The sequence below is a fragment of the Oncorhynchus gorbuscha genome, linkage group LG16 (genome assembly GCF_021184085.1).
Source record: "Oncorhynchus gorbuscha isolate QuinsamMale2020 ecotype Even-year linkage group LG16, OgorEven_v1.0, whole genome shotgun sequence".
NCBI classification, from domain to species: Eukaryota; Metazoa; Chordata; class Actinopteri; order Salmoniformes; family Salmonidae; genus Oncorhynchus; species Oncorhynchus gorbuscha.
In genome coordinates this window covers 74,641,411-74,658,001 of record NC_060188.1, presented here as the reverse complement: position 1 = coordinate 74,658,001, position 16,591 = coordinate 74,641,411, and the positions used below count along the sequence as shown (strand labels likewise).

General features: G+C 41.8%; 1 protein-coding gene across 1 annotated transcript; it reads left to right on the top strand.

Moving 5' to 3' along the window:
* Positions 1–848: 848 nt before the first annotated feature.
* Positions 849–2,072, top strand: avd (avidin). The gene is made up of 4 exons (XM_046306702.1): positions 849–920; positions 1,103–1,316; positions 1,512–1,632; positions 1,831–2,072. The coding sequence occupies exons 1-4, from the start codon at positions 858–860 to the stop codon at positions 1,862–1,864; spliced, it is 432 nt and encodes a 143-aa protein (XP_046162658.1). The 5' UTR covers positions 849–857; the 3' UTR covers positions 1,865–2,072.
* Positions 2,073–16,591: the final 14,519 nt, after the last annotated feature.

The following is a 16,591-nucleotide window of genomic DNA, read 5'->3' as shown; positions in this document are numbered from 1 at the left end:
TATTTTTTTACACAAGACCATAAAACCATAGTGTGTAATTTCTGTCAGTTAAATTACAGGATATTGAATGTTAGTGTAAATATCCAATTACAACCCATCAATCCCAAAAGAACCACCATCTATTTCAAAAGTCACAGTTCTTGGTGGGGTAGAATATGCCAAGTCATGGGAAAATCTAAATATCATACTCCTTTGTCATGAAGTTGGCCTGGGGGTAAGTTTATGACAGTCATAAATACCTTTCCCCCCCTTTTCCCTCTCTCTACCCTACTGATGTTATATTTGCAAACCCCTTTGGTTAACATAAATATTCTGGGAACATCAGAAGGTGGGGGGAAATTAACTATATTCTGGTAATCCGACCATAGGAGAATGTCTGGTATGGGGTTTATTCATGAAGAAGTGAAAATCCATTTATCATGATTTTGATATTGGATACCTTTTTGATATTTCTGACTTAACTCACATAAAAAGTTTGGATGGAAACCTGGTTCATCTTTGAGAATTGTCGAGACGGGTGTACATTTCATTGGACAATCGGTTAACATACAGCCAATAAACCAGAAACTCTTGTGAAAGGACTTGTGTTGATAAAGAAGAAACACCTGCTGCAAATGTTCAAATTAGAGGTGCATTTCAATAGTCCTCTTTTCCTCTCCTTTCCTCAATCTGCATTTACTTGTAATTGAGGGTAAGAAGTGACAGCTAGACTATTGAGATCTACACCCAGTTCATGAATTAAGTCTTGTTAGAAAGGGCAGGTGCTGATTGGTTTGGGGGAGTGTATAGTAACTTGGTAAATCAGTATAAGAAGGGATTGAGCTATTCAGAAACGCAACTTGAAATAATCAAACACGATGAGTTTTGTTGCAAAGTATATCAGTGTCCATGCTGTGATTTTGGGACTGCTGCTACCTCAGGTAAAAATATAATTAATCGTTGGGCTCCACTGTTACAATTTGAGCAGTGTAACAATACAGATCACATAGTAGATAAGAATCAGAGACTTGCTTTTAATTCCTGTTTTAGATATACTATGTCATGAAATGTATCTTCTGTTATTGACAGTAGTGGTGACCTTATTTTGCATGTGTTCGTCCAGGCAATCCCATGCAATGTGACGGGAATGTGGCGAAATGAGCTGGGCTCTGTGCTTGATATTGAGGTGGTCGGTTCTGAGCTCCGAGGCCGTTATCAGAGTGCAGTGGAGACTGCTCCAGGAGTCACGGGTCCAGAACAACAGGCGAAGCTACTGGGTGTGACTAGTAATCGGGGTCTGCAAACCTCTGTGGCTTTCTCTGTGTTATGGGAGGCAGGTGTGTAAACCTGTGTAAACCTTGACGTGTTCAGCAAGGTCTAATGTTGTGTAATATTTAGAATTATTCGTTACTTCTTGCACCACTTCTCTCCAACCTTCCACAATGTGGCCCTTGTTTCAATCTGAATTACCTTGACTGTAACAATAGATGTTACTGGTCAAATGCAAATGTTATGATTAACCACCCCCCCAGTTTCCTGTAGCTCTTGGGTTGGTCAGTGTTTCCAACTGCCTGATGGGAAGCGAGTGCTGAAGACACTGTGGATGCTGCACTCTGTGGCTTCATGCCCTGCAGACAACTGGAAGAGTACCAGGTAGCCTACAGCTCCTCACTACTTAGCATGGGGGGGGTGGGTTGGCAGGGATGTAACTTAAACACAATTGCCCTTCACTAAAAGCCTACTGACATGAGAGCTACAGAGGTATACTCAATGTTTTTAGTGCTAATTCCTATATGGATATTGAGCATATTTGTATTCCACTTGTGTTTTAGACATTCTTTTTATCATTAGGATGGGAGAGGATACGTTCGTCTTCATTTCCTGAAAGCAGAACGTACTGATCATCTGACTGCTGCATTTGGTTTGCTGCCCTCTACTGAATTTTCTTTGAACTCTCTCTGTAGAAATCATCTGTTTTAAACTCCCTGGGCTGCTTTCTCATCCATGCAATAAATTATGAAACTTGTTCAATTCATGAATACAAATGTGTTATTTACCTTGTCTTGCCTGACATAAATAAAAGTTTAAACTCAGATGGGGATATGTTTGGGTTTATTCTCCAACACTGTCTGTGAAATGAACATGGGTGGGATAAACTACTGTATCAGACATTACAGAGCTTTAGGTTTCTATGCCAAGGTAATACACCTATTGACCACTATTACATGTGCACCAACTTCTTGTACTGGTCAGGGTAGTCTACTTGAGTTGTTGCATGTAAACATCCTGTTTACAATGACCGGAAAAAGCTTGTATCCTGGTGTTTCTTTTTTGGATGGGCTACTGTGGCATCTTATCCAGTTTGCTGTTTTTTTTTGCAGGGTGTGCAGGCCCAGTACTGCATATCATGGGTGCTGTGTGATTTCATGTGATGGTCAAACAAATCACTTCAAAAAGTAGGCTCCCTGTAGGCTCCCTGTGCAGATCAATCTACTTTTGTTGATACTCTGTATTGGACTGTAGCTTAGTGGCTACCTTAACCCCTAATTTAGAGAACTTTCTACTTGAAATTTTAGGCCATATTTTGTACATTAGTCAATTTATAATTAGGCCTACATTTAGCTTGTCAACTTGTTGCCCCAGTAGATGGAATGACAGCTCACCAGAATTTTGTGCATTAATAATACATTAATCACCAGTGAAGTTGCCTGTTTCCTTTCGGCACCGGGAAGAACAACCCAAACAGTGGAATTGTATGTCTCGTGCAAAATGTCCATCTGACTGGTTAAGTGAATTAATGTGACTTGGGTGGGTATTTTGTGGTTGAGATACTGTCTGCATAAGTGTCAACACATTACACAATCATTTGCATTTTCATTTGCATTCCTTGTCATTCGTGACGTTAGCATTCTGACCATATTTAAGTAAATCAAAAACCTTTAATGCAATTGCAGACAGGTTGACAACAGGAAAAAAACATGTTTCAGAGGAATGGTTGGTTGTATAGAACCACCTCTCCAAAACCAAAATAACATTAAGTATTGATCGCAGCATCCCAATATATAAAGGATGATTAAGCAATGAGACTTGAAGATGTGGTATATGGCCAATAAACCCCGGCTAAGAGCTGTTCTTATGCACTACACAACGTGCCTTGACACATACCACCATCCCTGAGGTGCCTTATTACTATTATACACCGGTTACCAACGTAATTAGTAAAAATACATGTTTTGTCGTGCCTGTGGAAAACGGTGTGATTTACCACGGCTGTCAGCCAATCAGCATTCATTGCTTGAACCATCCTGTTTATAATACACAACATCCTTGGTCTGAGTTTTTTTTTATTGAGCAACTGGATGACAGGTGTTAGTCTCTATGGAGAGAGGTGTGATCGGCATCTGTTGAATTGTGATGACTTTGATTGAAAGCCAAACGTTTGCTGTACAGTACTAGCTAAGCAAAACATATCCTGAAGTCCTGATGGGGACTTCTGTCTCAATCCAGTCCTCTCTACATAGAGTTCATATGCCCAGTTAAATAAATGCAGCCTCATGGTGTTTAAGTAACCTACACTCAGAAAGCTGTACAATCTGTTCAGTCCAATGACAGCAGCCCAGCTACTTGTAAAATGAAGCGGAAGGATGGGCCCGGGGATATGTTACCACCATTCATAGCCCCAATTCATAAATGGCTATGAATGCAAGGCCTGACAGTCCATGTGATTAACAGGATGCAATAGTTGTACACATATTTGGCTATATGTTTGTTTGCAAATGCTCGAAATGGGAGCGTTATAAATAAATCATAAACAGGCCTACTCATAATTTGGATTATTTCAAGGTAAGACAGATGTAGGAAGATAGTTGTACTAGAGTCATGAGCAGTGCTGAGTCATTCACTGTAGGTGGGGCTCCAAGAAATATATACACAGTTGAAGTCGGAAGTTTACATACACCTTAGCCAAATACATTTCAACTCGGGATTTCACAATTCCTGACATTTAATCCTAGTAAAAATCCCCTGTTTTAGACCAGTTAGGATCACCACTTCATTTTTACAATGTGAAATGTCAGAATAATAGTAGAGAAAATGATTTATTTGAGATCACATTTCTTTCATCACATTCCCAGTGGGTCAGAAGTTTACATACACTCAATTAGTATTTGGTAGCATTGCCTTTAAATTGTTTGACTTGGGTCAGACTTCCACAAGCTGAACTTGGTACCTTCAGGCATTTGGAAATTGCTCCCATGGATGAACCAGACTTGTAGAGGTCTAAAAAATAAAATTGACTGATTTCTTTTGATTTTCCCATGATGTCAAGCAAAGAGGCACTGAGTTTGAAGGTAGGCCTTGAAATACATCCACATGTACACCTCTAATTGACTCAAATGATGTCAATTAGCCTATCAAAAGCTTCTAAAGTCATGACATCATTTTCTGGAATTTTCCAAGCTGTTTAAAGGCACAGTCAACTTAGTGAATGTCAACTTCTGACCCACTGGAATTGCGATACAGTGAATTATAACTTAAATAATCTGTCTGTAAACAATTGTTGGAAAATTTACTTGTGTCATGCACAAAGTAGATATCCTAACGGACTTGCCAAAACTATAGTTTGTTAACAAGAATCTTGTGGAGTGGTTGAAAAACGAGTTTTAATGACTCCAACCTAAGTGTATGTAAACTTTCGACTTCAACTGTACAGCGCTTTTGGAAAGTATTCAGACCCCTTGACTTTTTCCACATTTTGTTACATTACAGCCTTATTCTAAAATTGATTTATAAAAGAATTGACCCTTATAAATCTACACACAATACCCCATAATGACAAAGCAAAAACAGAAATCTTTTTTAGAAATATTTACAAATTTATAAAAACTCATATCACATTTACATAAGTATTTAGACACAACTCAGTACTTTGTTGAAGAACCTTTGGCAGCAATTACAGCCTTGAGTCGTCTTGGGTATGACGCTGCAAGCTTCGCACACCTGTATTTGGTGAGTTTCTTCCATTCTTCTCTGCAGATCCTCAAGCTCTGTCAGGTTGGATGGGGAGTATTGCTACACAGCTATTTTCAAGTCACTCCAGAGATGTTCAATCGGGTTCATGTCCGGGCCCTGGCTGGGCCACTCAAGGACATTCAGAGATTTGTCTTGAAGCCATTCTTGCGTTGTCTTGTCTGTGTGTTTATCGTCGTTGACCTGTTGGAAGTTGAACCACCGCCCCAGTCTGAGGTCATGAGCGCTCTGGAGCAGGTTTTCATCAAGGATCTGTCTGTACTTTGCTCTGTGCACCTTCGTCTCGATCCTGACTTTAAAAAAACAGCATGATGCTGCCACCACCATGCGTCACTGTAGGCATGGTGCCAGATTTCCTACAGATGTGACGCTTGGCATTCAGGACAAAGAGTTCAATCTTGGATTCATCAGACTAGAGAATTGTTTCTCATGGTCTGAGAGTCCTTTAGATGCCTTATGGCAAACTCCAAGGGGGCTGTCATGTGCCTTTTACTGAGGAGTGGCTTCTGTCTGGCCACTCTACCATAAAAACCTGATTGGTAGAGTGCTGCAGAGATGGTTGTTCTTCTGGAAGGTTCTCCTATCTCTACAGAGGAACTCTAGAGCAATGCCAGAGTGACCATCTGGTTCTTGGTCACCTCCCAGCCCAAGGCACTTCTCCCCTGATTGCTCAGTTTAGCTGGGCGAGGAGCTCTAGGAGGAGTCTTCTTCAAAACCTCTTCCATTTAAGAATGATGGCGACTTCAAATAAAAAATCAAATCACATGTATTTATATAGCCCTTCGTACATCAGCTGATATCTCAAAGTGCTGTATAGAAACCCAGCCTAAAACCCCAAACAGCAAGCAATGCAAGTGTAGAACCTCGGTGCCTAGGAAAAACTCCCTAGAAAGGCCAAAACCTAGGAAGTAACCTAGAGAGGAACTAGGCTATGAGGGGTGGCCAGTCCTCTTCTGGTTGTGCCGGGTGGAGATTATAACAGAACATGGCCAATATCTTAAAATGTTCATAAATGACCAGCATGGTCAATTAATAATAGTCACAGGCAGAACAGTTGAAACTGGAGCAGCAGCACGGCCAGGTGGACTGGGGACAGCAAGGAGTCATCATGCCAGGTAGTCCTGAGACATGTTCCTAGGGCTCAGGTCCTACGAGAGAGAGAAAGAAAGAGAGAAAGAGAGAATTAGAGAGAGCATACTTAAATTCACACAGGACACCGGATAAGACAGGAGACGTTCTCCAGATATAACAAACTGACCCTAGCCCCCTGACACAAACTACTGCAGCATAAATACTGGAGGCTGAGACAGGAGGGGTCAAGAGACACTGTGGCCCCATCCGATGATACCCCCGGACAGGGCCAAACAGGAAGGATATAATCCCACCCACTTTGTCAAAGCACAGCCCCCACATCACTAGAAGGATATCTGGGGAGGATTCGTTTTAAGTCTAATACTGCGGGTAATGGAGTCGCCAATGACTACGGTTTTCAATTTGTCAGAGCTAATGGTGGGAAGCTTCGGCGTCTCAGACCCCATAATGGGAGGAGTAGTGACAAGAGGTTCGGCCTCTGACTCCGACTCGACTCGTTGCTTAATGGGGAAAACCGGTTGAAAGTTTCTGTCGGCTCAATGAGCTACACTGTTTGAGCATTCCTACAGCATTTCCCTCCAGAAACCGTGATCCTATCCTACACTGAAATTACCCTTGCCTAACGATTGCGTCTGAAGCTGGGCTTGTAGCACAGCTATCCTTGCCGTAAGTCGATAGTTCTCCTGAAAGTTATGAGTACAGGGACTGCAATTAGAAGGCATCATGTTACTACTTAGCTTCGGCTGTTGGAGGTCCTGAAGATCCACGTCCAGAAAAAGCGTCCGGAGTGAAAAAGTTGAATGAAAAAAAAAGTTGAGTGAGGGAAAAAACAAAAATATAAACGGAAATTTAAAAGTAAAAACCGTAAAGTTGTCAGGTAGCAAAGTAAGGTTGGGAACAAAACGCACAGCAACATGTAAAAAAGTCTGCAAGTTGTGACCGGAAAAGGTGTCATGACAAATGTCTGCTCTACCCAAAATTACAACCAACTAATTACAGCATTACCAAAAAATGCAAGAGACTACCGTGTTCATTGGTACTTTCAATGCTGCAGACATTTTTTGTATCCTTCCCCAGACATAATCCTGTATCGGAGCTTTACGAACAATTCCTTTGACCTCGTGGCTTGCTTTTCTGCTCTGACATGCACTATCAACTGTGGGACTTGATATAGACAGGTTTGTGCCTTTCCAAATCATGTCCAATCATTTGAAACTACCACAGGTGGACTCCAATCAAGTTGTCGAAACATCTCAAGGATGATCGATGGAAACAAGATGCACCTGAGCTCAATTGAGTCTCATAGCAAAGTGTCTGAATACTTATTTAAATGTCATCAGTTTTTATTTTTAATAAAAAAAACAGTTTTCACTTTGTCATTATGGGGTATTGTGTGCTGATTGCTGAGGATTATTTATTTAATCCATTTTAGAATAAGGCTGTAACGTAACAAAATGTGGAAAAAGTTAAGGGGTCTGAATACTTTCCGAAGGCACTGTATATATATATATATTTTTTTTTTTCTGTTTTGAATGTTATTTTGGAATTGATACGTGTCACATACCAGTTTGCAAACAATGTAAAAAAAAAGATCATTGAGTTAATAAAGCCGCATACAAACTCTTTTTTTGATTTCTTGATTAAGGCAGCTCCACAATACAGGTGTTTCAACCTCGCTCAGTGCTTTCTGTGGTGGTGGTGCAGCCAACATAAAATACGGAGCATAGAAGTTGGTAATGTTCTTTAGTTCCGCCGTGATTGGCTCAGTGTTCTGTCACTCATGGGGACACTATGTCACCACAAAATCTATGGGAGAGCTCGAAAATTCAAGCCCCTTGGGTGCTGCCATAGATTTACATTAGAAGTGCCCATACAAGAAGGCTCAAGGTCATTGGCCACAGATAAAATGATGGTTATATCTACGGTAGCTTTGATTGTGCTGATCTGGTCAACATTATACTTTCAATATCTGAGCTAGCAAGCTAGTCAAGCAGTTATCGTCATGCATCAAGTTGACAATCTACTGGCAAATCCTTTTCAATCCTTGTCATATGAAGAGAAATGATAGATAAAACGTATCGGTGCTAATCGGCCATTTGACATAAATATTACACAACAAGTTGGAAATCGCAAATTCAACATTGAGTGGGTTGAAAGTGAATCAGTGTAAAAATGGTCATTTTAATCAATAAAGACGTGAAGGAGAAGCTCGTCGGATGTTGATCTCTTCTCGGCTGGGTCCTCATTTGGGACCAAAGTTCCTTGTTGTTAAGAGACTCTTTCTGCTCTTGCAGACGCTAACTACAGAGGCCAACAAGGCAGAGTAGGAAAGCAAAGCAATCACTAGCTTGCTATTCAGTGGAGTGGGTGTGCAGTCCAAGTCTGGGTTTTAAGGGTCTCTTTTCCAGGTTTAAAAGGATAAACATTCAACACCATGGGCCAGAAAAGGTTGAATACATTGGCCATGCTGTCAATCCAGCATGACTTCTGCAGCGTTCAAAACAACTGGAAACTCGGAACTGGGAAACCTCAGACTTCAGTGAGTCCAAGACAACTGGGAACTCTGAAACAACTAGCTCTGACTTGGAAAATATGTTTTGACTCAGAATTCCAAGTTGTGAACTCTAGAGCTCCAACCTGAAGATCACTGACGTCATGATTTGACCTTGTTTTTTTCCAGAGTTCCCAGTTGTTTTGAACGCACCATGAATCCAGAGAATGCCACACTTTGATGACAAAATTTGCCCCCAAAGACCTCAGCACCACTTTCCTGTTCAAGAGAGCACAGCACAACAAGGTGAGTCCAAAAATGTCTTGTATGCTGTTGCATAAATTATATAATATGCCAGGGAGATATGTATAGTGTAGCTAAGAAAGTAATACTAAGTATATGTTGTGTAGTAAGCTGTTAGTAGCCCATGTGCCTCACCATAGTAATTTGGTGGTGCACATGTAGCCTATAGCCTGTTTTAGAGAAATGTAATCATTGAAAATTGTCAGAGCTTTCATTGTCTGCTCATATGCCCCCTTTGTTTATCCCATGTTTCTGACTTGGTGTACAGAAGAATGCTGTAAGAACGGCCCATGCTCTGAATTCTGTCGCTGTAGATTTCAAAATTGCTGAACAAATAGTTATATTGACTACGTCCATCCTAGCCCGCTAATTAATGTTGTCATTGAAATTACGGATTGCCTATTATCCGCTCACAGTCCCCTTATGCCATAGTTTGTATATCTCAATTGTCAGTAGAAACCCCATTTGTTTAAGCAAGTCAGCCATGTTAGCTATGTTTTTTTTAAAGCCAGTAATTAAAAATTTAACATTTTTATTGATTTTTTAAAATAAATTTCACCTTTATTTAACCAGGTAGGCTAGTTGAGAACAAGTTCTCATTTACAACTGTGACCTGGCCAAGATAAAGCATAGCAGTGTGAACAGACAACACAGAATTACACATGGAGTTATCAATTAACAATTCAGTAACACAGTAGAAAAAAGAAGAAAAAAAGAGAGCCTATATACATTGTGTACAAAAGGCATGAGGAGGTAGGCAAATAATTACAACTTTGCAGATTAACACTGGAGTGACAAATGATCGGATGGTCATGTATAGGTAGAGATACTGGTGTGCAAAAGAGCAGAAAAGTAAATAAACATAAACAGTATGGGGATGACGTAGGTAAATTGGGTGGGCAATTTACCGCTAGACTATGTACAGCTGCAGCGATCGGTTAGCTGCTCAGATAGCAGATGTTTGAAGTTGGTGAGGGAGATAAAAGTCTCCAGCTTCAGTGATTTTTGCAATTCGTTCCAGTCACAGGCAGCAGGGAACTGGAACAAAAGGTGGCCAAATGAGGTGTTGGCTTTAGGGATGATCAGTGAGATACACTTGCTGGAGCGCGTGCTACGGGTGGGTGTTGCCATTGTGACCAGTGAACTGAGATAAGGCGGAGATTTACCTAGCATGGACTTGTAGATGACCTGGAGCCAGTGGGTCTGGCGACGAATATGTAGCGAGGGCCAGCCGACTAGAGCATACAGGTCGCAGTGGTGGGTGGTATAAGGTGCTTTAGTGACAAAACGGATGGCACTGTGATAAACTGCATCCAGTTTGCTGAGTAGAGTATTGACCCCAGCTGGGCCCCGAAGTGAGAGGGCCAGGAGGTATGCGGTCAACAATGCTTGACTCGGGGAGGAGGACGCCCCTGCCATGCATAGTCCCATGGGATGTTGGCTATCAACAACAAGGCAACTCCTATGACTAATTGGGAATGGGATGCAAGCGTAGGATTGATCACCCTGTCGCTGGCCGCCTTTGGGGAGGGTGTATAGTGTGTAAGGGAATTACCCCCCTGTATTGGACAAAAATGAATGGCAAGTCATTGGCATCGGACTGCACCAATTTGTAAGTCGCTCTGGATAAGAGCGTCTGCTAAATGACTTAAATGTAAATGTAAATGGACAAACCATATACACATTGGCCAATACCACCCAATTCGGCGTTGATTCATGCAAAGTGTATTGCAACTGCCAAATTGCCAGTTGTAACACTTTAAAAATTCAACAGGGGGCGAATCCGCTCCACCGGGGTTTTTCATATTGGAAATGTAACCCAAGTCAACGTCCAAAAGCAAAATTTTGAAAAAATGAATTTTTTGTCAAAAACTTATCACCCCTTAAAAAAGTGCTTTCTGGACCGTTTTTCGAAATTCTTTCGATTTTTTTGTCAATTACACATGTGTAAAAACTGTATGAATATACTTTTGCCCAATTTTATTATCATATATATATATTTTTTTACATGCGCATAAGGAATATGTTTTGTCCAATTTCAATATGATTTCATAGGAAGTCAAAAGTCAAAAGTCAAAAATGTCAAAATTTTGTAAAAAACTTCACACACCCTTAAAAAAGTGCTTTCTGGACCGTTTTTCGAAATTCTTTCGATTTTTTTGTCAATTACACATGTGTAAGAACTGTATGAATATACTATTGTCCAATTTTATTATCATATTTTTTTTTTTTTACATGCGCATAAGGAATATGTTTTGTCCAATTTCAATATGATTTCATAGGAAGTCAAAAGTCAAAAGTCAAAAATGTCAAAAAATTTAAAAAAACTTCACACACCCTTAAAAAAGTGCTTTCTGGACCGTTTTTTGAAATTCTTTCGATTTTTTTGTCAATTACACATGTGTAAGAACTGTATAAATATTCTTTTGTCCAATTTTATTATCATACTTTTTTAATATATTTTTTAAAATTGTGCATAAGGAATTTTTTTGTGGGCCAAATGCCATAAGAAATTTGACATGCTCAAAAATCCTGCAGAAATGCAAAATTGACTGGCCTGATGAACTCGGGATGGCCGGGCAGTGATAGTTGTTCCTTTCCATCACTCGTTGTGTTGATTTCATCATGTCCATTTGTTTATGTTTTTTCACTTTTGCAAAGTCACTGTGCATTTGCAATATGGTTCAATGGGCATGTACCATCACGATTTTGTCATGCTATAAACATGCTGCAGGAATGCAAAATTGACTGGCCTGATGAACACAGGATGGCCTGGCAGTGATAGTTGTTCCTTTCCATCACTCGTTGTGTTGATTTCATCATGTCCATTTGGTGATGTTTTTTCACTATAGAATCATATTGCAAATGCACGTGCATTGTTGTGCAACTGGTAACCCAAAAATAAAAATATGGTTGTAAATGCATTTACCGGGACTCCTATTGTCCATGCCCGCTATGGGAGTACCCTACTACGGCCCTCTATCTATGGGGTCCGTCCTGAGTGCTTTATGGACTGTTTAAAATATTCTGATGGATACGCATGTTGTGCAACTGGTGATTGAAAATAGGCACCTGGTAACCCCCCAAAAAATATGCTTGTAAATGCATTTACCGGTCATTCTGATATTAATGCTCGCTATGGGAACACAGGATGGCCGGGAAGTGATAGTTGTTCCTTTCCATCACTCGTTGTGTTGATTTCATCATGTCCATTTTGTGATGTTTTTTCACTATAGAATCATATTGCAAGTGCACGTGCATTTGCAATATGGTTCAATGGACAATTACCATATGAAATTTGACATGCTCAAAAATCCTGCAGAAATGCAAAATTGACTGGCCAGATGAACTCGGGATGGCCTGACAGTGATAGTTGCTCCTTTCCATCGCTCGTTATATTGACTTCATCATGTCCATTTTGTGATGTTTTTTCACTATAGAATTATATTGCAAATGCACGCCCAAAATTCACAACGCCTTTGGTTTAAACCATAAAAAAAACATAAAACATGTAGTTACGTTCTAGCTGCGGGTCCATTTCTTATGTTACGTGTAGGCCTAGCTGAGGCAACCCCGAATCCCAAGTTCCCAACATCACCAAATGGACATGATGAAATCAACACAACGAGTGATGGAAAGGAACAACTATCACTGCCAGGCCATCCTGTGTTCATCAGGCCAGTCAATTTTGCATTCCTGCAGCATGTTTATAGCACTGTCTATCAAACTGCAGGCAGGTAATGGAAAAACACTTTTAGGGTGATTTTAACCACTTCCGGTTGGTCCAGGAAGCTTAGAATCAACACAGGTAGACCTCATACTGGCCTGATGGACTGTTACCAAAGACAGGTTCATACGGCATTCATAACCCATATAGACTTCAGGTTGAATTTAGGGGTAAAGGCAATGTATTCCTATGGGGAGAGAAGTCAATGCAAACTCTTTGAAGTAAACACCTTCTTTTAACTATTAAGGGTTAATGCCACACGGTCAACGTTAGGCTTGCACGGATCGGAAGGACCTTAGGAACATACCTGAGGTCGAATTGTGCTTCTCACCCTAACGGTTCTCTCACTGTCACCCAAAAGCAAATGACGTTGTGGGGCAGGCTTCATTTTGGGCCTAATTTTCTAATGGTCGCTGCGCTTAGACCGAGCGAGCTACGGTCAAGCGGGATATCTCGTTGAACTCGGCACGGCCTAGAGATTATGTTTATGCCATTGCCTGCTCTCTGTGTCTTTGAGAACCACACTTTTCACTCCATCCTTACTGTGTGTGCGTGTGAGAGATTTTCTTTGACATCTGTTGGGAGAAATGACTGATTTACAGTTCATGAGGGTTACCTAGTCACACATATGAAGTTTTGAAAAGATCTGACCTTTTTAACCCATGGAAACTGCCACTGTGACACCATTAAAGGCACTTCCGGTTGGCACAGGAAGCTATAAATAAACTCATATCATGATTGGAGTATGCCTTTACAGAATCCTGAGTTTTAAGTCTTTACGTTAAGAACTGAGTTATTTACGGAGGGTTTAGTGAGTGTGTGTTATTTCAGAAAATCATAGAAAATCACAGAAATCTCGCAGAGCTCCGCAGCACACTTTAAAAATATTTGTAAGAACACCCTGCAACTGGATCTGTAACCGTTGAAAAGAAAAACACCTATCCGTGAACATCACCAAGGTGTCGTTGTATGATTTCTCTTAAATGACGATAGATAAATGGCTGGTTCTTTTTTTATTGACACCGGAGGCTCCTTGACTTTGACGTGAAGTGGAAAAATAATTTCTCTATTTTCATTTTGGACCTTTAATCCCAGATAAATGGCCATAACTCAAAAACCGTTGAGGCCTAGACGCCATCTTGTTCGGGGCCAACTGCCCATTATGCCGCCCCTACGCTCACCGAGTTTCGGCTTCTAAATATTTTCAGTTTTCGAGATAAGGCCCCGTCGTGAATCGTGATGTTTTGTCCAATAGCAATATGATTGCTTATGCCCTCTTGTGGGAATTTCCGGGACAGCGGAAAAATGACCTAAATCTTATTATTTTTGTAAAGCGGAAACCGAATGTCCGACAAAGTTCATTTGATGACTTCCTGGTAGGTCCGGCCCTGCCGCTCGGCCCGACGCCGTCCGCGAATTTTACAAACGATTTTGGACGTCTAGTAAGGGACCGTACATTTGCAATATGGACTTTCTCACTAACCATACAGGTACTGCCGGAATCTTCCCTTAAGGTATTACATTTATGAAAGGTATGAAACACCCTAGGAACCAAAGGTACACTACTGACGATGCGCTCCCCAAATTTCACCACGCTCACTGTTCATTAACTCTTGGAAGTGCTTGCACAAAGGATAGTAACATCTCATCCTGTGTTCTTGGAATCTGAATATCTGGACTTGTCCAGTGACTGCTGAGAAAGATCAGCTGACAACAGGGCACGGAGAGACGGCTGACAGGAGGGAATAGACCCCACTGGGACAGTCATGGGGTAGCTTCCCATTTCTGTAGTTTCCCATGCTTCGCAGTATGTTGGAAACACCCGCTTTAGCTACAGAAAGTCAACATACCAGAATACCCCTAGAGGCTGCGAGAGCGGGGGCGGAAGATGACTCATCGGCTGAAAACATGGTAACGACTGGACTGGAAACGACTACGAGTAATGAGAGCACAGCATGAGAGAACACCACAGCAACTGTCACAAGTTCTGCTGCAACAGTGGGCCACAAACAGATGCAGGTATGTGTCTGTGGTTGGAAGAAAGTTACATCACACCATGGGTTGAGGATCCACCAGGGGAAGAAGGGGTGTTTGGGTAAAGAGAGACAGAGAACTCGCATTGATTACTTTCTGCGAAAGCGATCAAATCAGTCGAATGAAGCACAGCAACTGGACGCAAACCATAGTTTGCAGTGCATCAGTACCACTGTCATGGAGGACGTAAACACAAGCACCGAAGTAGCAACTGAGGTGGAACCAACAACAGGAGTGGAACTCACCCAGCCTCCCAGACCTGCAGTCGAGAGGAGACTACCAGGGCACAGACCGTATGTGAAGTGGCCTGGCGCCAGTGACAAGAAGTTGTGGGAAACAGTGAATACTGACCTTACCTTCACCCTCAAGAAACTTCGAGGCACAGTGGAGAAGAAGTTGGAGAGGATGGGGCCATCATCTATGAGTACGGGACAGAAAGATTTGGAGTGGAAGAGGCAAAAGGCGGGAGAAAGGTTCCAACCCCACCAGTTTCCAGGAGGCAACAAGAAATCAAGCGCCTCGTTCAAGAAAGGCGGCAGCTTAAGAAACAGTGGAAGAAGGCCTCGGAAGTGGAAAAGGAGGGCATAGAGGCACTTCAGGCTGACATCAAAACCTGGTTGGCATCCCTCCATAGAGCAGAGAACCTACGGAAACGCAGAAGGAAGAAAGAACAAACTCGAACTCGCTACTATAAAGATCCCTTCAAGTTCCTTAAAAGTCTCTTCACAAAGGAAAAAAGTGGAGCTCTAAAAACAACAAAGAAAGACCTAGAGGAGCACCTGAGAACAACAAACTTTGACTCAAAGCGACATGAACATCTGGCCATCCCATCAGATATCCCACCCATTGAACCCCCGGAACATCATATTGAGACCAGCCCTCCGACATGGAAAGAGGTGGAAAACACAGTTCGACGGGCAAGAACAGCATCAGCCCCGGGGCCAAATTGAGTCCCGTACAAAGTGTATAAGAACACACCAGACGTCCTGAGGTTCCTCTGGAGGCTTATGAGAACAGCTTGGCAGAAGAAGATAATACCCAAAGTGTGGCGTAGGGCTGGCGGGGTCCTGATCCCTAAGGAGAAGGATGCAGTGAACATCAACCAATTCCGCCCAATCTCCTTACTGATGTCATGACTGTAAGTCGCTTTGGATAAAAGCGTCTGCTAAATGGCATATATTATTATTATTATTATTATGTCGAGGGTAAAATCTTCTTTAGGGTCATTGCCCAGAGGATGGCCGAGTACCTGCAAAGGAATGCGTACGTCGATACATCTGTACAGAAGGCAGGAATATCAGGGTTCTCTGGCTGCTTGGAACATTCCAGCATGATCTGGCACCAGATCCAAATGGCCAAGGTGGAGAAAAGGGACCTCCATCTAGTCTTCCTCGACCTCACCAATGCATTTGGCTCTGTGCCCCATGAACTCCTGTGGTCTGCCTTCAGATTTTTCCACATACCGGACACCATCACAAACCTGGTGAAGTCGTACTTCCAGGATCTGCAGTTCTGCTTCACTACCTCAGAGTTCACCACCTCATGGCAGTGCCTGAATGTAGGTATAATGGAGGGATGTACCATTTCTCCGTTGGCATTCACAATGGCAATGGAGGTGTTACGAATCCCTTTTGGCCCGACAGTCTAGGGGGGATGGTAATGAGACCCGTAACATAACTCATGCAAATTATTATAGTGACAAAGTAAAAGTGTGCACGAAATAACCACGACAACAGAAATCTACCGTCAAACTCTAGGTTTATTTATAAACACACGGTAATGGGGGGAGCAGGAAAAGGGGCTGAGCTGGACCCAAGGAAAGAAACAATAAATATACAAAAACACACCCCTAAGCTAGACTAGCCTACTTTAACAGCTAACTAACTAACCAAAAATACAGTGGGTGGTCCGCCCAGTTCTAACTAGTGTATTTAACA